We start from the raw sequence: 19,812 nt of genomic DNA on the forward strand, positions 1-19,812 counted from the left end.
GTTGTCATTACTTTGTAGTTACAGACTCTACGACTTGTCCCATTCTCAACCTCGAAGCTTTACTTCTTGTAGTCCCTCGGTTGTTCGCTGCTTCAGTTGGGTAATCCGAACATGCGCACGCTATTATTCCAGGCAGCGTCCGCTATCTCTTTGACAGAGACCCCCTTCAATCCAGCCACAACCATGGCTACCCGCTCCATCGTGCAGCTCTCATTGCGGCCCTTGACCATCTGCCCAGCGACAAATTTGCCATGTTTTCGTGATGCAGGAAGTGGGCGTGCATTATCCAGATATATCGCAATTGTGTCCGACATCACAATCTCGCACCATGGTGCGTCTGTTTCCAGCTGCAGCCGATTCAAAGGAATATGGCGAACCATTTCCAGTTGTTCCTCTGTCCGGAAACATACCCCGTTCACGCTAATCTCAAGTCCTAGGTCGACGAGCTGTAGCATCTCATTTTTCGAACCGGCAAAGGAGTGCACAAGACCTCCACGTGGCAACTTGGACAAGTATGGCTTGATAATTTCGATGAAGTCGGAGCAAGAATTGCGAACGTGCAAGAACAGGGGCAATTGCATTTGTACGGCCAGGTCTAGCTGATCCCGAAAAGCACGCTTCTGCGTCTGTTTGTCTGCCCGATCCAAGTACTCGTAATCAAGGCCAATTTCGCCAAACGCCACCAAGCACGCGGGATGTTCTCCCAACACCCGTTGACCGAATTCTCGAAGTTGGTCCAAATAGCCACCCTGCTCGTAGATCTCCCCTGCATGGTATGGGTGTACACCCAAGGTCATTGTACACATATCAGCGTACTGTTGGACGATATCGAGGTTCTGATAGGCTCCGGCGAGATTCATAGTTGTCAACATCATTTGCTCGCATCCGTATTGCCGAGCCCGATCTAGGACCTCCGCCCAATCCGATTCATGATACTTTTTCCCTCGGTAGATGCCGTGAAATTGATCCGCGGTGTATGTGACAGCAACCTAACCATAATTGCATTAGCCTAAATTCCTGTAAATAACTTTCCTGATAGTACATCCGCAAAACGCAACCTCGGGCCATGGGCCTTGTCCATGGTACCGAATGAGCTACAGTATGATGAACGAGTCAGCCAAGATCTCTCATGATGACGGCATGTGAGACGATACATAGAGCTTTAATTCAAACAAATATGCGAGCTGCGTTTGATAGCGCTACACTCCGGTCGAGGCAGTGCTTATGGAGATTGAATCAAAATACGGAAAAATACGAATCAAGCAAGCAACAAGTTCATCGGCATCGGTGCACTGGCCAACAACAGAAAGGCTATCTACCTAATCAGTGGGTCACGAGTCGGCCGCTACCCTGAATGCTTGCCCTAAGCCCCGCTTCCCTTGTCCGTAACTTCTCCGCGACACCCTCGTGACTCGTCTGCCATGTCTCCCAAGGTATTAAATCTCCAGTCAAAGATATTATTGGGCACATATCTGATAGTGGCGCCAGGGCACACAATCCAGACAGATTCTAGACCGACTTAGTGCGCGAGGTGGTGATCCTGGAGCTGACTCTGCGCCGTCTGGAGAACCTGGTCGGCATCAATATCGAACGCCGAGTTCGCAGAGTCTAATATGTATTTCAAGTTGCGCAAATCAGGTTTATTGGAGCTTATGTCCCCTGCTGTAGTGACAAGATCAGACTGCAGGCCGCCGGCGTTGGTTCTTGCGAAGGAAGCGCGATCCACGTTGGACAAAACAACCAGCTTGTAATATTTGCGCAAATAGCTGAACTCTTCCACTGCGTCAGGGAAAGCAGGCCAATGGGCGATTGACTCGCTGGATTTGATGTGTTCATCGGGCGAGGGTGCGGCCAGGCCCAGGCCCAAAGTCAGTGTAGGATACACAGTCGCCAGTAATTTAGAGTATGGCAAATCCGGGATCTTCCTCTGTTGCCCTCTTTCCGACTCATAGTACAAGCTGATTATACCCTCACGGGGAAAAATGCACATTGCATGCTTCAATCGTCGGGGAGAAAGCTGCAGGGATGCCGCTTTCCCAGTCTACCAGGGTGCCATAGACGTCAAAAAAACAAAGTACGGTAACCTGACAGATAAGGCACTTGGACAGTTGATCAGATAATAAACAACAAAGATTGTTCCGATGGACAAGGGCCGATTTCGACTGATTGTACTGCAAAAGAGCTCGAGTGGTTAAACCACCGTTTTGGAAACCCCGCGGCCAGGCTCACTTCTGAACCAGCATGATAAGCTGGACTGTGCTATCTCTACCCTTGTAAATTGCGACAATCAACCGCGTTGAGGCATTTGCTCTGCACTCGGCTCAAGTCCGAACATGTCAGCATGGATTTGGACCAACCATGTGTCTCGTATGAGGCCTAGTCACGGGCGGCACTTTTGTGGGAAAATTTAGGACTGGACACAATCTATTTGAATTGCTGACATGGAATGACGTTGACCATTATATAGGCCCTCAACCAGCAGCGCAGTTGACTTGAACGCTTTATCGAGTGCGGCAACGGTTGTAGACCATAAGAGTCATATGATAAGAACGAATTGTTAGCACCTGATGATCACGTGCCTTCTTTACCGCCCTCGTTTGGCCAAATTAGGTAGCTGGTCGGACAGCACGACCGACCACCCAATCAACTACTCTTTCCCACATATTTACAGGTTATGAGCCCTTCTCTATCTTCTCTATAGAGGTAGGGGAGGATCCTGAGCTAGCCTGTATTCGCTTAATCTCGTTTAATTCGACGTCGCTTTCTTGTTTAGCCAATCACGTCGCTGTTTGGCAGACAGCTTCCCCGTTGATTAGACCGAAGATTTTGCAACCCCTTATAACCGAAAAGCGCACTTCAATCGCTACCGAGACAGTCGGAAATCCGCCCTGGCAAGCGGACACGTGTAAAAGCCATCCAACCGTTCACAAGGCATAGAAGACGCCCGAACGAACCGTTTTGTAGCTCTAGGCTAGTCTGACGCCCAGAATGAGCGACAACATGAACATCGACAGCCCACAAAGGCATATGATGACACCCAATTCAGCATCGTATGGAGTAGGGGGTTCAGGTCCATCTAGCGCGCAAGTGCCTGAAACACCTACCCCAGCCACCCGGATAAGGGACCGCCCATCGACGCCGTCCACAGTTAGGCCGGCAGCCATCCAGCCCATGGAGGCTCAGCCCACGCAGGCACCATCCATTGACATCAGTTCAATAGTTTCTTCGGTCACACAGCAGGTGATGAGCGAGATGATTCGCCAGCAGGCGACAATTTCTACTACTCTTTCAACGCAGTTGCGGGAATATGTGGATACCCAGACCCAACAACAAGAGACCCGTTGGCATGAGATCCAGCAATCCATTTTGGGCAATCAGACCCAACAACACCAAAGGGAACCGGAGCAGCCGGTCCATCCCCCTACTGAGCAGGCTCATCAACCTGAGTCGAACCGAAACCCAAGGGGCCACGCAACAGCACCCCAGACCCCAAATCCTCCAATGCAGGCTATACCCTCTCCACAGCCTGTTATTGTACAAAACGATCCAGAGTTGACTGCCCGATCTATTGAACGGGAAGAAGTCAGCGAAATTCGGCAGATAGCTCAAACACATTGGCCGACTCCAACAAAGCTTACTGGACGGGAGGACTATGCACAATGGGAAAGCGCGATAATTCGGGATGCTCAAACAATAGGAGCTAGAGCCGTACTGCAGCTACACAGTTCCCCTAGCACGGACCGGATTGAACTAGCTAAATGGCGAGCCCGCTCTGATCTTTTATTTTCCCGAATAGTCAGTACAATCCCTAGCCATCATAGTCATGATGCCCTCCAAATGATGCCCTCTGTAAATGCCATCGGCCGGCATCTCCATGGAATATACAGCATGTCACATGCAGAACGTCGACTTCTGCGCCATAAGGAATTATTGGCAATGCCTTCTCCAAACACCAACATGGACGTGCTCAAACATATATTTGATACATCGAACACCCTGCTGGATAGTAACTATTCAGCGAGCGAGATTTATCATGATATTGTGCTTTTGATCCTTGGCGAAGCCAATCGAGGCTTTATGCAGCCAATCATCAATGCATTATTCAATAATTCTCGCCATAAGAATGTTCACATGCTCAACGTGCGAGAAGTTCTTTCTGAGTATGAAGCTCAGACACGGACGCCTACCTCAGGCAATTATACACCTGCGAAATTCACCGTTTTTCGACAAGACCCCTGGCGATCGCTGATTTCACGAGAAAAACTGATTACCGACAAGGGTAAGGCTAAGGAACCTGATAGTCAGCCCAAGCGATCCTCCAAATCAGGCAGGAGTTCCCAACCTCTATGCCCATATTGCAAGAAAGGACGCCACCTGGAGGCTGAATGTTGGACCAAACACCCGAACAAACGCCCGCCAGAACGTCCACCAGAAGATGATCGACGACAAAATCAATCAAATGGTACTGCCAACTCAGTAAACGTCAATGAGCTCACTAGAGCAGATGAAGAATGGGTATTGGATACTGGTACTGGCTGGACAATCACCCATGATCGATCCCTATTCATCAGTTTCATTCCGGTGAATTCAAGCAAGGTTAACTTACCGAATGAGTCGAACAATCCCGTGATGGGTGTAGGAACTATCCAGTTGCCTTTCAGCGATGAATTCATTGTCCAGAATGTCCGATATGTACCTGCCTTCAAGCGAAAGAACCTACTGTCTTTCAGCCATCTTGTCAGACTTGGATTTAAGATTGATTACATGGATGACTCACGACTTTCGTTCATAATCAAGAGTTCAGATGATCGTTTGATGGCTACAGCACATGCAGAACAAGATTCTGATAGTGTGTATGTGCTCCAACAACCCAATAATGGAGCATTCACTGGCGCAGTTGTTACTCGCCAGGGTGGGCAAACACCTTCAAATTTAGCTCAAGGGGGGGAGACACCTTCCAAAGCAAACCAATCAATTCAGAGAAAAAGAATGCCAATTTCCGATGATCAACGGCCAAAGCCAGCACCGATAGATGTATGGCATCATCGAACAGGTCACCTTCATCAACAGGCCTTAGTTTGGCTTCATCAGAAAGGCAAGATAACAATCGATGGGACACGCGAACTTACCCCCTGTCACTATTGCATGGCAGGCAAAATGACCCGGAACAAGCTCACTGGAGAGCCTCCTAGAGCTGTACGCCCCGGACAGCGACTACATGTTGATCTATTCGGCGGTGGTAGAACACTAGGCCAGGACGATGACATAGGAGTGCCTCTGGGTGATGGCATATATAAGTATGTCATGTTGATCACAGACGATGCTACACGTAGACGTTGGGTGATTCCTCTGCGTGATAGAAAAGGATTAGTTGACATTCTTTTCAGCCATATAGATTGGCTCAAAGCCCAAGGCTTACCTCCCGCGTTTGTACGTGCGGATAATGAGTTCTTTTCCGATCGAGCTCGATATGAACGAGCTAGCATTCATCCAGAGCCAACCACCTCATACACACCATGGCAAGATGGGGTGAGCGAACGGGGTATTCGAACAATTTTAGAGCATACTCGTGCTGCTTTATATGCTTCTGGATTGGGACGACGATACTGGTTGCGATGTTTAACGGATACTGTATTCAAGGCCAATCACTTACCGACTTCTGTAAACATCTTTCATGATTTTGGTCCCGGCGCCCATGCAGGCAGTCCTGGAGTCAAACCAAGCAAATATAAACTCCCAATGGAAGCTTGGCTCAACAAGCCGATAGACATCGGTGAGATGATGGCTTTTGGCACCCCAATTTGGTACCATAAGCATGGTTCACAAGCCCCCACAGATAAAATGGATTCTCGGGGGGCAAAGGGCCTGTTTCTAGGCTATGATGGCTCCTTTTCAGTAGCCTGGGCCCTTGATATAGCGGGTGATAAAGTCTTTCGTGTGGGTGGAATCCGACGAGATGAAGTCCCAATTTCGCTTCGGAACGATCAGTTTATCCAACCATTCACCATCAGCAAACAACTCAACCGGGCAAAACAAGGTATCAATAAGCCTGGTGATGATGACAATGATGATGGTGAACACATATTCCGACCAGCAGATGGCTTTGCAGCAGTCACCCTGCCTGCCCCGACGCCTACTAAGCCGTCTTCTTTGACCGCTGCTATAAAACGAACTGATAGAGATAGGTGGTTCCGGGCGATGGAACGCGAATTTGCCAAGCTCAAAGAGAAAAATGTCTGGGAGCTAGTGCGCGAAGATGATGTGCCACCGGGTACTAAAATTTACCCTGGACGATGGGTATACGACACCAAGGATGGTATTGATCCATCGGATGACCGTTTTTACAAAGCCCGATGGGTGATAAAAGGTAACCTGATTGACAAGAATCAGTTTGAGTATGACTACTGTGTATACGCGCCAGTAGTCAACCCACATACTATTCGTTTGCTTTTTGCCGTTGCCGCTTGGAAAGGATGGACCATAAGGCGTGTAGATGTGGCAGTTGCTTTCCTAAATGGGAAGCTCAAAGACACTATCTATATGCGACAGCCGACGAAATTCGAGGAGGGGACTAAGCTAGTTTGCAAGCTCAAACACTCTCTTTATGGGCTTACCCCTGCAGCGAGGATATGGTATGACACTCTGTCTGCTTATTTGAAGCATGTCGGCTTTGACCGCTCCCAATATGACCACGGCCTCTTCATTCATCGTGAGAAGAAGAATGTGTATTTGACTTCTCATGTTGACGACTTCATGATAGTCGCTGAGCGCCCTGAAGATGCTCAATGGGTGATTGACACCCTGAACAGTGAGTATGAACTCAAAATACTTGATGATGTCAAGTACTTCCTTGGTATGAACGTGGAAATGTCACAAGGTGGAATTCATCTTCATCAAGCTGAATATATCAAGGAACTGGTTGATTCCTTTCGTTTGACAAATGCTCATCCAAAAGTGACACCACTGGATCCTGGTCTGATTATTGATGATGAGCCGGATCCCTCCATCGATATACGCGAATATCAGCGTGGTGTAGGAAGTTTACAATGGCTTACTACCAAGACCCGATTGGATATCGCTTTCGCCGCGACAATATTGGCACAATATAGCGCCAAACCAACAAGAAAATGTTGGAATTCGCTCATGCATGTCCTTCGATACTTGGCCGGCACGCCCCGTCGAGGTCTTTTCTACCGCAAACGACCAGACCCCACGAAGGGATTTCATCTCCCCTACGGCTTTTCCGATTCCGATTGGGCGAGTTATAACATGGCGAGGAAATCTATTGGAGCGTCAGTTTTTCTCTCAGTCAATGGACCAATCATGTGGTTCGTACGCAAGCAGACCTGCATTGCAACAAGCTCTAATGAGGCTGAATATATGGCCGCCTCAGAGGCCACTAAGGAGGCTATATGGATGCGTCGTGTGTTTGGTGAACTTCGTCTTTCAGTTCTTGAATTGCCCCCTATCCTTCTCCATATGGATAACCAGGGCGCTATGGCTTTGACGAGCAATGAAGGAACCAAGCGCTCTAAGCATATCGACACTCGATTCCATCACATTCGTGATAGTAGGGCGATGGGCCTGATTACTGTGAAAGGCGTGCCATCGACTGATATGGCTGCTGATGGTTTGACGAAACCATTGAGCAAGGATAAATTCAAGCACTTCTTGATGCTCATCCGTATGGATGATGATGATTCAAAGGGATGTCCGACGGATGAAGTTGATGATAGGAAAGTAGTGGAAGTGGATGAAGGAGAGACTTGACTCGATGGTCTATGGCAATCCACGCCTTTATGTACTGCTTCTTTCGGCTTTACTTTCCACCGTGTTTGCTTTCTTTCTGGGCCAATCAGCTATTCCTACTACGTCTGGTTTATTGTTGATTTGGACGGCCTGTGCTCTCTTACCTGATGTTGAGGGCAAAACCCAGGTACTTTGTTTTGTATGTGTTTCTCTATGTGTATATAGGTCGTTCCTTTTGTCTGGCCACCTCGGGCGAGGGGGGGTGTTAGCACCTGATGATCACGTGCCTTCTTTACCGCCCTCGTTTGGCCAAATTAGGTAGCTGGTCGGACAGCACGACCGACCACCCAATCAACTACTCTTTCCCACATATTTACACGAATCAAACTTACCTTCGGGCCACCCAAAAATCACCTGACCAGTGGCGTTTGGGTGGCCCGAAGTCAGAAAATTATGTAATAAACGCTCGGCCAATGAACGCTCTCCATTTCGTACCGCTTTTTCTCCACCAAAAGTCCGCAAGAATTTTCTCTGCTTCTGCTTCATTCCACAGTACTTTCAAAGTACTTAAAATGGCGAAATTCTTGGAAAACAGCCGGTGGTACCAGGCATACAAGGAGCTAGCCTCTCAGGGCAAGCTCCAGCTGCCAGAATATGAACAAGTGAGTGATAATCATTGCAATCTGCAAGTATTTTGAAAGTGCTTATAAAGTACTTAGAATGAAAATGGGGAGTTTCTGGTGAAACCAGGCGAGTTGTTTTGTCGTTACCCAGACTGTGATAAGCGAACTGTGAGTAGAAGCTGAGTTTAAAGTACTTATTAAGTACTTACAGATGAACAGACAGAATTCTCAAAAACAGTTAATCTTCGCTGGCACCTCAAACACCATCGAGATGTTCAAATTGCAAATAGTGGCACTGGTCGCTTTAAGCAAGTGGAAAAAGATATGACAAATGGTAAGGACTTCCAAAGTACTTTAAAATTACTTCAAACACATTCTGAATTAATACTTACAATGTTGTATTGCTCAGCCTGGTATAAAGAACTTGTGGAGAGCAACCAAATCATGGATGAGAGTAAGGATGAAGAGCAGTCCAAGGAGGACGACCAAGAGCATCAAAAGCCATATGTGCCATGGAGAAAGGATCTGATGGATGTAAGTACTTTCAGGATACTTACAAAGTACTTATTTAACTAACATTATTAGATCAATCGCATCAAAGTCCGAGCAATTGCTAAGGCTCTTGGGGTGTTTCCTTGTGATGCATGTCAAGAAGCTGGTATTAGTAAGTAAATTTATCCAAAGTACTCTAAAAGTACTTTCTGATAATCTTTTAGGTTGCCTCTCAGACATGAACATATGCACTATCGTTATGCATCATTTTGATCTTAGAAGTCCTGAGGAACTTGAACAGATGGGTCTCAATGCTACTAATCCAAACTGAAAAGTATTTAATGATGATTATGAGATTCAGTGAAAACATAACGTACTCCACATGCGAATGTAACACACGGGCGAATGTAACACGAAATCGCTCCGACGCGACTTCCGATTTCTACTACAAATTTCACCACACCCAACGATGCCTCAGAAACATGATGAAAGCCAAGTAATATTGGCCCTTCAAGCTATGCAAAATGATAAAAATCTAAGCGCTCGAGCCGCTGGCAGGATCTATCACGTGGATCATGTGAAGCTTAGTCGCCGCCGGCGTGGCATGCAATCACGATGCAATATATCAGCCAATTCACGGAAGCTCACTGATCTAGAGGAATCAACGATTGTCGAACACATACTTGATCTAGATTCCAAAGGGTTTCCTCCTCGGTTGTCTGGTGTGGAAGATATGGCCAACCGACTACCGACTACTCACAACGCGCGACGCGGGACGCGTTGGGGTAAACTGGGCTAGCACCTTTGTCAAACGGCACCCAGAGCTCACAACTCGTTTCAATCGGAAATATGACTATCAGAGGGCTCTATGCGAAGACCCAGAAGTTATTTGTCGTTGGTTTACACTTGTTCAAAACACAATTGCGAAGTATGGCATCCAGGAAGCAGATATCTATAACTTTGATGAAACTGGGTTTCAGATGGGAGTGATCTCGACTACAATGGTTGTCATAAGCTCTGAACAACATGGAAAGGCAAAAGCAAAACAGCCTGGCAATCTTGAACACTGCTGACGTCCTTACAAAAGGCACGAGGAAGATAATGCATAAGATGGATTTGATGGAAGCAGAGATTCATGATCTTCGGGCGGCAAACGAGGCCCTTAGCAAACGCCGGAGGGCTAAAAAAACACGTCTAAGGAAAGGAGGGTCGCTTTCAATACTGGAAGCTCAGGAATTAGGGGATCAAATGGAGGTTGAGGTGCAACTAAAGGAGGAAACACGCATTAGGGCTGGTCGGCGACCGCGGACTGAGACACGCGCGCGGCGCTGTGGCAATTGCGGAAAGGCCGGACACAATGCGCGTTCCTGTCAGATAGTAGTAGAGACGTCTGAGGAAGATGATTCTGAATAATTTTAATGGAATTTTAGTGCATTGGTGGAGATGTTGGAGTTAACATCGCGGCGGAGCGATTTCGTGTTACATTCGCCCGTGCGTTACATTCGCATGTGGAGTACGTTATAGACTTCATTCGACTCCCAGCTCCTTTTTTTTTTTTTTTTTCGGCCCCTTATTCATCAAATACTTTCTGTGACAGTCAACACTTGCAAACATTGCCAAGGGGCCAACATGGGCAAAAAAAGTGCCCTAGTCTCCCATATGCGATCGTAGATTCAGCATATAGTCTCTTTTGTCTGGCGTTGGATAAGCTGCCTAGTCTAGATGGGAATCTAGCAGCTATCAGTTTTATCTGATGGTTAACAAACCGTGATACTTTCCCTCTCTTTTACTTCGTCCTTTTCTTTTATTTTTCTAAAAGTTTGTGACGCTCTGTATATTTCTTAGCTTGTCAGGCCATTTTGTCACGGTGCCAGCCCGCTACGTGTGAAGCGGGTCTCGGATCGTAGCTCAAAGGGAAATTCGGGAGTCGATTATACCGGACTAAACAAGGTCTATATGGAGGTAACTAGTTTAATGAAAAGGTATATTGCCTAACGAACGTATGTGCGCATATGCAGTTGTGCGCAATGCAGTTGATTGAATGCTCAATCTCCTATATGTGTGTGCACGTCGACTATAAGAATCTCCTGGCCTCGCTACTCGAGCCAACCATTTATGCGTCGATTTTTATCACCCCCCTTCGTTCAATACCGCGAAATAAAGCAATTTGTAGTGGTGTTGAACGCACTTGAAATAGATGTTGAAATCCCTCCCTCATAATTAAGCGAGACCCAGGTCTTCAACCAACCATCCTTGGCTGACATGGTTGTTAGTCTTCGTTAGACCTTTTTGTGGTGGGAAGATGTACAAGGTGGATCTCCAATCACTGATATGGTCCCGAATAGCATGATATCGTACCGCGATATTCTTTGTCTTGGGAGATTGATTGGGTTGTCAACGATCTCAATGGCTCTCTGGTTCTCTCTGTATATGGTCATTGGTGCTTGATTATAGACGGTTCCTTTCCCTATAACATAGAGAAAATGTCTTGTCCAAATTGCTTGCTTGAACGCCTCCAACAAAGCTATATGTTTAGTCTCTGTTGAGCTGTGCATTTACCGACTGTTTCCTGTTCACCCAGGTGACTGGTGTGCCATCAATGATGCATATGAAGCCAGTGGTTGGCCAACTTCTCGCTAAATTCACGTACGCTGAATCCGCATATACGACCAATTGTTTCTTTATTCTCCCATTTGCACTAAAGACTAGCCCATAGTTCATAGTGCCCTTGACGTAGCGGCATGCTTGGACTAATTGGCGAGTCGGTAGCATTGCAATCCGAGCAAGAAAACGAAGAAAGCACTTAGCGCGGCCACACAGCCCATGGATAAAACCCCTTTCTTCCTGTAGATAGATTCCTCTTCTTCTTTCCTCTCCAGATTCGATATTCTCGTCGATGGCTACAATAGTTTAGATAGGAATTCAGTTCGTTATTCTCTACTATCCCGAGCCCGTGACACAGAGTGATATACAGACTTCTGTAATTAGATAGTGTCTATATATATTTATGGCAGCAAACTCATATAATCCAATATAAGCAATATTCCATTGTAAGTAAGTAATTTTCGCGGCCTGCCGAAATAGTTGCTTATAACGGGGTTTTACAGGTAGTTACCACAACACTTAAGGCGCAATAAGTGATATCTGCGCTACCAAATTGACCAATCCATGCCATTCTATATGGTGTCAGAGGCGTAGCTTGTGCATTGCCTAACTTTTATTATCGCTGCTCAAAAAAAAAAAAAAAGAAAGAAAATTGCTCTGAGGGTATATATTATTCTCTGTACGCATCATCAATAGTGGTTTAGTGAAGATATGAGTTAACGTAATGTACCACATTTGCGTTGGGGAGTAGCGGCACCCTAATAGCGGCTCCACTTCTTAACCATGGCAAGTAGTTAGCGTACTAATCCCATTAAGGTTGGTAGGCACATGTATTGTGACATAATCGTCAACGTCGATATAGAGTTAAAATAGTATGTTTTTCACTACGTAGGGACGTTAACTTGAATCAATTAATATTATGTCCCTCTGTCGCTCCATTATGTTATTGCTTCCCTCTCGGTTTGGCTTTTCTCGCCGGGCACTTCAGCAACAAACTCCCGACCTCTGTTTGATCAGCATAAAATGCCGTCGTCCCCTGCATCGTTCGGCAATGACTTACCTCGAAGTAATGGAACAAAAGGATGGGTTGTGGGTGGGAGATTTTGTGAAGATTCGGCTAGGCTGGAACTGTACAGCTCCGATCGAGGACGTCCTGATGAAGTCAACTTTGATTTCCCACCGACCGCAGTAGAGTCCAGACACCTAGATGAAACCAAAGAAGATGTCCTAGTTTTGGACTTTCTGGAAGGCGATCGAGAGAATCCGTTCAATTGGAGCTGGGCTCGAAAGAGCTTCATATCGATCCTCCTCTGCCTCATGACGTTATTTGTCGGTCTCGCTACCACGGCCTACAGCTCGGGCGTTACGCGCATGACACGAGATTTGGGCGTATCGACTGAGCTCGGTCAGCTAGGGCTGTTCACGTTCAATTTCGTATGCGCCATCGCGCCATTATTCCTGGCACCATTCTGCGAACTTGTTGGAAGAAGAGTCGTGTATGTGGGTGCATATATTTTATTTGCCGTGACGTTCATTGGATTGGCGCTTGGCAAAAATATAGCTACGATCCTGGTATGCCGGGCGCTCTTAGGCTTGTTTGGATGCGTTGGGACAATTTTGGTTGGAGGAACCTTTAGCGATATGTATATGCCCGATAAGCGAGCAACACCTATGGCGGGCTTCTCCTACGTGGCTATCCTAGGTACGGTAGCTGCTCCAATATACGCAGGCTTCATTGATGAAACGATCGGATGGAGATGGATTGAAGGAATTCAGGGGTTATCAAATATACCCTTGCTCCTGCTGGTCGCAATTTTCTTGCAGGAAACGCGCGGCGGCGCCATTATACAAAAGCGGGCAAAGCTGTTCCGCCAGCAAACAGGTGATGAGCGATACAAAGCCAATAATGAGCTAGAAGCTCCAACTCTAAAGCATATGCTTCATAATTCCTCTGTCAAAGCAATTCACATGCTACTGACAGAGCCAGCTGTGCTTGCTTTTGGGCTATGGATCGGCTTCGCCTGGTTCGTGACATTCCTCTTCTTGTCTGTAATACCAATCACCTTCCAAGAAAAACGTGGTTGGAGCGAAGGAATCGCCGGCCTACCTTACATCTCTCTCTGTGTTGGTACCAGCATAGGCTTCGTGACCAATTTCATTCAAATCCGCAAGTACGATGCTATATCAGCGGCTCGGCATCGACGACTTGTCCCAGAATCACGCCTGTATGGAGCCATGTTCGGCGCCATCTGGCTCCCCATCGGGCTTTTCATCTACAGCTTCACGCAGTATGGATACTTGCACTGGATAGGGCCGACGGTGGCACTGGCCCCGATTGCCATCGGCATCTTCTACATCTTTGAGTCAACCTACAGCTTCACGTCAGATTGTTATGGGGAGAACTCATCTTCAGCAATCGCGGGTCAGGGTCTCTTGCGGAACACATTGGGTGGGGTGGCGCCCCTATTCGCATCACAATTTTTTCATAATGTTGGGAGTCAGTTTGCAGGTCTCATTCTGGCTTTGGCTGCCTCGGTGCTGGCATTGATTCCCTTTGTTTTCTTCAAGAAGGGAAAGCAGATCCGAGCGCGGTCAAAGCTGACAAAGCCGCAGCAGGGAGACAAATCCTAACAACTGTATACGATAGTACGCCAAATCCAAAGGAGAAATGTAACTCATCAAAGAAAGTATGATAGATTGGAAAGGACGGAGTGGTGGCCACCTCAGAAAACATCGGCCTGGCCAACAACGGCCTGCGAGCGTTCGCAACGTCTGTCTATTCCACCATCGAGAAGATCGGAATTGAATACGCACAGGCGGCCTTGGCTCAACTAGTGATAACCATGTGTTTGTTCGGAAAGGGCACTCGCTCCTACCGGGGCTTGGACAATGCCTTCTCCGTGCTGAAAGAACCTGGAATGGACAGGGACATGATGCTAATTGAGACGGCATTTACCAGTAATAGTAGATTAGTCCTAATAGCACTCTCCTTTTTTTTTTTTTTTTCCAACTCTTTCTTTCTTTCCTTTTGCATGATTAATTGCTTCATTTTTGGGTCATCGACACCTGACCAGCTGACTCAGAAGAAGCAGTTTTCTATCGCGATTAAACATTTTATTTTTACCACCAGTTGAGACGCGCTCTCTTTGTGACCAATCCATCAAATCATAGATTATGTCACTCTTTGATGTGCGTTTTGCACCGGTTGTGAGCCTTTCAGGTCACATCACCCCACCATCACCAGCCACTTCCAACGTGAAGCGATCAAAAAGCAAAATTGGCTGCCGACAATGCAAAGCTAGGCGAGTCAAATGTGATGAGACTTTCCCAGTATGTCTACGTTGTTCGCGTCAGGGTCAAATATGTGCTTCAGCCCCACGCCCGCTGCAATGGCAGCTCGAGACACACTGGTTCCTGTCGCAAAAGGTAGATCCAGTCGTTGATAGACGATTGCTGCAGTATTGGCTGGAGCACGTTAGCCAGATGCTGGTGGTTGACCCTGAGAATAACCCATATTCCTTTCCAGCGCTGGAATACATGGCAGAATCGCCAGCGTTGGTGCATATTATCCAATCAATCAGTGCTCACCATGAACAATACTTCTCGCGCGCCATAGTCACTGCCTTCGAGGAGAGGGGCAAGGCCCTGCTATTATTGCGGAAGGAGCTGGAACAGCAGCCGCGGACCGGGTCGCAAGCATCCCTTCTTCTGACTATGATGTTGCTGGCAATGTCGCACGGAGTTGACTGCGATATGGCCGATTTTGGTAAGCAGCATCTGTTTGCTGCTCGCGGGTTGGTTAATAAGATGCTGGGGGATGTCTCGCATTTTGAAGAACATGGGATGAGAACTTGACAAATGTTCCACTTGATTATGGACGATCAGTCAAGACCAAACGCCGAGGAATAAGAATCGAACAGCGTTGGCATAAGTAAGTAACAGAACACTGATAAAAGGCATTTCTTTCTGAGCAAGCTTAGATTCTGCCGCGTGAAAGCTTCAGAACGCGAAGAACCCTCTAAATGGATTAATGCACATCAGGCGCTTAGAGAGGTGACGCCAAATGATATTCACCGGTTCTTGAACTATTGTCTGAAGCTTAAGTATGGTCAAGGGGGGCGGCATCTGAAAGGCACAAAAAAGGCTAGCGCTCTCCGCGCAGATTGGAAGAGCCTTCGAGGATATTACCGCAAGATCACACGGAACAAAATCAGTCAAGATGATAGCGAGGAAGTCAATGCAGTAAGTCCCTTATCTTCCTACCGGCAGCATGTATTAAGAATTCTTCAGGGTATTCGAAGTCTGGTAGACAAGTTTCAATTGGATACCCAGGAGCGGGATAAAACTCCGGTTTATATTCAGGATCTAACAGAGTTCACGGAAACTATTCTGCGGACTCAGGAGAAGCGGTTCTACGTGGGATATGAGCGGATACAACTGTGTATCTTCACCATGCTTGGTATATACACAGTAAATCGCCTCAGTGCCCTACTCTCTCTCCAGTTCAAACACTTGCAGTTTTCGATTCAGAGGGATCCTCTTGGTGGTCCTCCTGTGCTGCTTGTAGAAATACGATCAGAGCACACAAAACAATTTCTAGGCATATCTCAGCTGTATGTGCAACCATACATGTTTATGATCCTGGATGCATGAAGTGCTGACCCTCAAGCAATAACTTCCCTCTTCCTGAAATTATCGATGATCCTTCTCTTATTTTTAGCCCACATGTCTTCCTCTTCGGAACTCTCTTTTGGTTGAATGCTTTTGCAGCTCCTCGTCTGAATTCTATGGAACGCCTCAGAGAATTATTGATCGAAGATGGCCGCCAGCAAATGGTATTACCATTGAAGCCTGAAATCAAAGAATACTACCTTTTCTGCATGACCCGGGTTGTAGATGGGGATGCAGTACTTCAATGGAATCAACCCATGAATGAGAGCACTATGTCCGGACGATTGAACAGTCTTGGGTTGATTCACGGCTGGCTTCACTCTATGTTTGCTCACCGGTTCCGCTATGGTGGAGGCAAGATGCTGAATGAGAGCGGTTGGTTTCCCCTTGACATGTCATGAAGGTTCAAATTGATATTGATCCGTGTCTGTAACAGGAGCTGTGAGCGAAGCTCAACAGAATTTGATTATGAAGCACGCTGATATCCGCACATTCTTGGACCACTACCTTCCACGCAATATCGACACAGATATGCAAAATATTATGAATGGTCGTGATCCAAACACCACATTGATGCGCGCCATCACTCGCATGAGCCGGTGGATAGACAAGAGACGCCCCCGACACCTTTCAGACAAACAAAGAGCCTCCCTTCGTCAACATCCAGACTATTTGGAAGCTGTACGACGACGGGACAAGCGAGCAAGGGCGATCAAGCACAATTCTAGCCCACAGATGCAGTCACAATTAGACAGGTTGTCACGGGAAGTAACAAACACATTCAATCGATTGTGCAGGGCTCTGAGAGAAACAACGCGGAAAGAATTTGACCATAAACAGGCGGTCATTGATATTGAGCGTCAACTGTCTGGCACAGCTGTGAATGATGACGAAGCGAAGGAAGTCCTTCAGAATGAGGCTCAAATGCTTCCAGATCAGATCCACCTACTTGAGAAGCTCCTCACCTGGCCCACGTCTCGTTCCTTGGAAGCGGAGTGGCAGCGTCGGAATGTAGCTGTCATGGCAGTTACCAAGTATTGCTCCGTTCGTGAGGGAGGCCCTTTACGAGGACGGTCTAAGCGAAAAGTACCAAGTGAAGGTTTTGATGATGAACAGCCTGTCACGCGCAAACACAATGCGGGTGGACACTGTAGCTTGGACCTCTCCCCTCCCCCCAAAAATATACTTCAAAAGGCAGAAGAACATATCAGAACGGCTGAGCGGCCGAAGAAATGTTTCCAATGCTATGGAGATGATCAATTACCGGATCACCGTCGAGCCCAAGAGTGGACAGAATATAAGTCAATTCTCAGACATTTTCGGAGCAAGCATCTGAAAGACCGAAGATGTGATTTTTGCGAGACCGAACTTCTGCATGAGATGCACCTGCGCAACCATGCAGCTGCAATACACCGTCTGGTAACATGATAGTGGCATCCCCATCTTGGAGGTTTGAATTTATATATTCTGTGTTAGATAAACTAAGCGTTCTTTTATCGGCCTGAAGAACTCCCCCTAAATTGAAAAAGAGGTTTAGAATACATATTTCGCGCCATATACTCCAGCCTTGAATTATGGTAGACACTTATAGCCAATTGACTATATGGTAATAAGAAAAAGGGATGGAATCAATACCTTACTATTGTCACATGGAGCTTTAAGTCAAAATTGCAAAAAAAAAAAAAAAAAAAAAACAGGAAAGAAGGAAATATCAAAAGGGCTAGAAACCTGCCTAACATCGTCACTATCGCTCTTTACCAACTAACTAATCTCAATCATGACGAATTTGATGTATTACTAAACAGTAGTTTCATCAGTGCTGTGTCTGCTGAGACTTCTTGTGACCGTTTGGCCATTATGATAACCATAATTCCAGTGTAAGAGATGTGTTGCTGACTTGATCTTAGGGAATGTGAGTTCAACAATCTAGGCACAATGCTACTTGAATCGTCACTCTACTGGTTTCGACTTATCTGTCCCTATCTATGAGCCAACCACGTCAAATGGATACAAGCAATTGTTCTGTAAGGTGCCAACATGCTCATGGGATCGGGCTATCTGTGCTAGACGAGGCGATACCTCTACTACGTTATTGCTAGACACTGTCATTTCTTTACAGGGCCGTGTACACAGGCATAGATTCAATTCTTCGCAAGTTGCATACAATCACTGGAAGGAGGAAGAAGGCCCGGCATGAATTGTCTCTTCGGCTCTTCTTGGAAATGACCCCGCCCTCAATTGTCCCAGCAAACCTGTATCTCAATCTATTTGAGAGTCTGGAGGCCGGCCTCTACCAGGATCTTGCCAGCGAATACCCTGTAGGACATTTCCACGCGCTGTTGTTCTTTACTCTGGTTGTCATTGTCTGGACCCGTACTGTCCTTGTCTCCAGATAACTGTCAATGATTGCCTCGTCAGCTCACAAACTCGGTATGCAGGGGATAAGGGGAAAGGTCCGAGACATACAGCTGGGGCATTCTGGCTTTCAGCTGCGTTGTATAATTTCAGCAGCTTGACTGCATCTGAATCGGCAAACACCTTCGTTTCAAGGTCTTTGATGTCATCATAAAACTGGATTAATTTCATGTCAGACTTGAGTCTCACATGATAAAATCTTGAATGAGGCGTCATTGGGCATACCTCCTTATTCCAATCCAGTTCCTCCTGCTCGGACTCTCTTTCTGCCTGTTGACCGGCTTCTTTAAGTAAAGATTTGAGCTATGTGAATAGAATCGTCAGCGAGTACAGCATCAATCTTAAGTATGATACAGTGTCTTACCGTATTTTCGTCCATTGAAATGCCGTTTTCCTTGAGAATCTCTATATACGCGGAAAAGACTTCTGGGTCCAGCACCGTCGCTGCTATCTTATCCATGTATTCCTTCGGCGTCACGAGCTCGGGACCCTTTGGACCAGTCGGATCCAACGATATCAATGTACGTCTTGCTCTCTCTTCCATGAATTTCTTTGCCGTTGGCTAGAAGAGAGAACATCAGCCTTATGTTTTTTGAAAGACAAAAAAAAAAAAAAAAGAGGTGGACGAGCACCTACTCGAAAAAGAAACTTGAGAAGTGTAGCCCCCAGAAGAGAAAACAAATCATCCATTCCTCCCCCTCCTTTGCCTGCTATGTCGATGCGGTTCCATTGCTTCTCCGTCCACCCCGTGATGCCCTCGATACCCCTAGCGGCGAGATACATGACATTGGCGAACCAGAAGCAGTTGTGGCCCCGTAAGTCATATGGACCGCCGTCTCGGGTTGTTTTGTCAAGGAGCGAGGCAATGTCTACCAATTTGGGCCTGTGGTCTTTCGCAAAGAAGTGTGGTGAGGGGGAGAGGAAGGTCCTTCCGGCGCTTATTCGTGTCCTTGTCATTCACGCCCACAGTCACCCAGTCCAGGTCCTTTGCGTTTCCTCGCTCAGCGTAAACCCGAGTGCGATTGCTGTCATCCTTGTCCTCCTCCTGGCTCTCATCCTCAACGACGAACTGCACATATTCATGCTTCCACTTCGAGTCAAGATCTTTCACACGGGTGAAGCTGATGACAAAACAGTTTTCATAGGTCTTGGGATTATCTCTGATCTTTCGGTACCATTCTTGCGTTGCATGTGGTTTGCTCTCGTTCTCAAAAAGCCACTCGATGACTTTCCTGACCATGATGGATAGATGGAGGGG

General features: G+C 46.8%; 8 protein-coding genes across 8 annotated transcripts; 4 read left to right on the plus strand and 4 right to left on the minus strand.

The window, feature by feature from the left end:
• Nucleotides 1–92: 92 nt before the first annotated feature.
• ACHE_41351A (TatD family hydrolase) lies at nucleotides 93–1,081 on the minus strand (the record flags this gene model as incomplete). The annotated part of the gene is made up of 2 exons (XM_043279651.1): nucleotides 93–989; nucleotides 1,043–1,081. 2 exons carry the CDS (start codon nucleotides 1,079–1,081, stop codon nucleotides 93–95), a joined length of 936 nt encoding a protein of 311 aa, XP_043137309.1.
• A 438-nt stretch (nucleotides 1,082–1,519) lies between these two features.
• Nucleotides 1,520–1,990, minus strand: ACHE_41352A (uncharacterized protein; the record flags this gene model as incomplete). Its single annotated transcript, XM_043279652.1, has 1 exon — nucleotides 1,520–1,990. The coding sequence occupies one exon, from the start codon at nucleotides 1,988–1,990 to the stop codon at nucleotides 1,520–1,522; it is 471 nt and encodes a 156-aa protein (XP_043137310.1).
• A 998-nt stretch (nucleotides 1,991–2,988) lies between these two features.
• ACHE_41353S (uncharacterized protein) lies at nucleotides 2,989–3,754 on the plus strand (the record flags this gene model as incomplete). Its single annotated transcript, XM_043279654.1, has 2 exons — nucleotides 2,989–3,534; nucleotides 3,698–3,754. 2 exons carry the CDS (start codon nucleotides 2,989–2,991, stop codon nucleotides 3,752–3,754), a joined length of 603 nt encoding a protein of 200 aa, XP_043137311.1.
• A 4,567-nt stretch (nucleotides 3,755–8,321) lies between these two features.
• Nucleotides 8,322–9,044, plus strand: ACHE_41354S (uncharacterized protein; the record flags this gene model as incomplete). Its single annotated transcript, XM_043279655.1, has 5 exons — nucleotides 8,322–8,411; nucleotides 8,469–8,540; nucleotides 8,592–8,706; nucleotides 8,782–8,906; nucleotides 8,958–9,044. 5 exons carry the CDS (start codon nucleotides 8,322–8,324, stop codon nucleotides 9,042–9,044), a joined length of 489 nt encoding a protein of 162 aa, XP_043137312.1.
• Nucleotides 9,045–12,491: 3,447 nt separating this feature from the next.
• Nucleotides 12,492–14,099, plus strand: ACHE_41355S (uncharacterized protein; the record flags this gene model as incomplete). The annotated part of the gene is made up of 1 exon (XM_043279656.1): nucleotides 12,492–14,099. The coding sequence occupies one exon, from the start codon at nucleotides 12,492–12,494 to the stop codon at nucleotides 14,097–14,099; it is 1,608 nt and encodes a 535-aa protein (XP_043137313.1).
• An 852-nt stretch (nucleotides 14,100–14,951) lies between these two features.
• Nucleotides 14,952–17,567, plus strand: ACHE_41356S (DUF3435 domain-containing protein; the record flags this gene model as incomplete). Its single annotated transcript, XM_043279657.1, has 5 exons — nucleotides 14,952–15,234; nucleotides 15,472–15,710; nucleotides 15,759–16,081; nucleotides 16,138–16,514; nucleotides 16,576–17,567. 5 exons carry the CDS (start codon nucleotides 14,952–14,954, stop codon nucleotides 17,565–17,567), a joined length of 2,214 nt encoding a protein of 737 aa, XP_043137314.1.
• An 836-nt stretch (nucleotides 17,568–18,403) lies between these two features.
• On the minus strand, nucleotides 18,404–19,337 carry ACHE_41357A (uncharacterized protein; the record flags this gene model as incomplete). Its single annotated transcript, XM_043279658.1, has 5 exons — nucleotides 18,404–18,535; nucleotides 18,606–18,710; nucleotides 18,780–18,857; nucleotides 18,919–19,116; nucleotides 19,191–19,337. 5 exons carry the CDS (start codon nucleotides 19,335–19,337, stop codon nucleotides 18,404–18,406), a joined length of 660 nt encoding a protein of 219 aa, XP_043137315.1.
• Nucleotides 19,338–19,404: 67 nt separating this feature from the next.
• Nucleotides 19,405–19,794, minus strand: ACHE_41358A (uncharacterized protein; the record flags this gene model as incomplete). Its single annotated transcript, XM_043279659.1, has 1 exon — nucleotides 19,405–19,794. One exon carries the CDS (start codon nucleotides 19,792–19,794, stop codon nucleotides 19,405–19,407), a length of 390 nt encoding a protein of 129 aa, XP_043137316.1.
• Between the last annotated feature and the right edge of the window lie 18 nt (nucleotides 19,795–19,812).

This window comes from Aspergillus chevalieri, chromosome 4 (assembly GCF_016861735.1).
Source record: "Aspergillus chevalieri M1 DNA, chromosome 4, nearly complete sequence".
Taxonomy (NCBI): domain Eukaryota; kingdom Fungi; phylum Ascomycota; class Eurotiomycetes; order Eurotiales; family Aspergillaceae; genus Aspergillus; species Aspergillus chevalieri.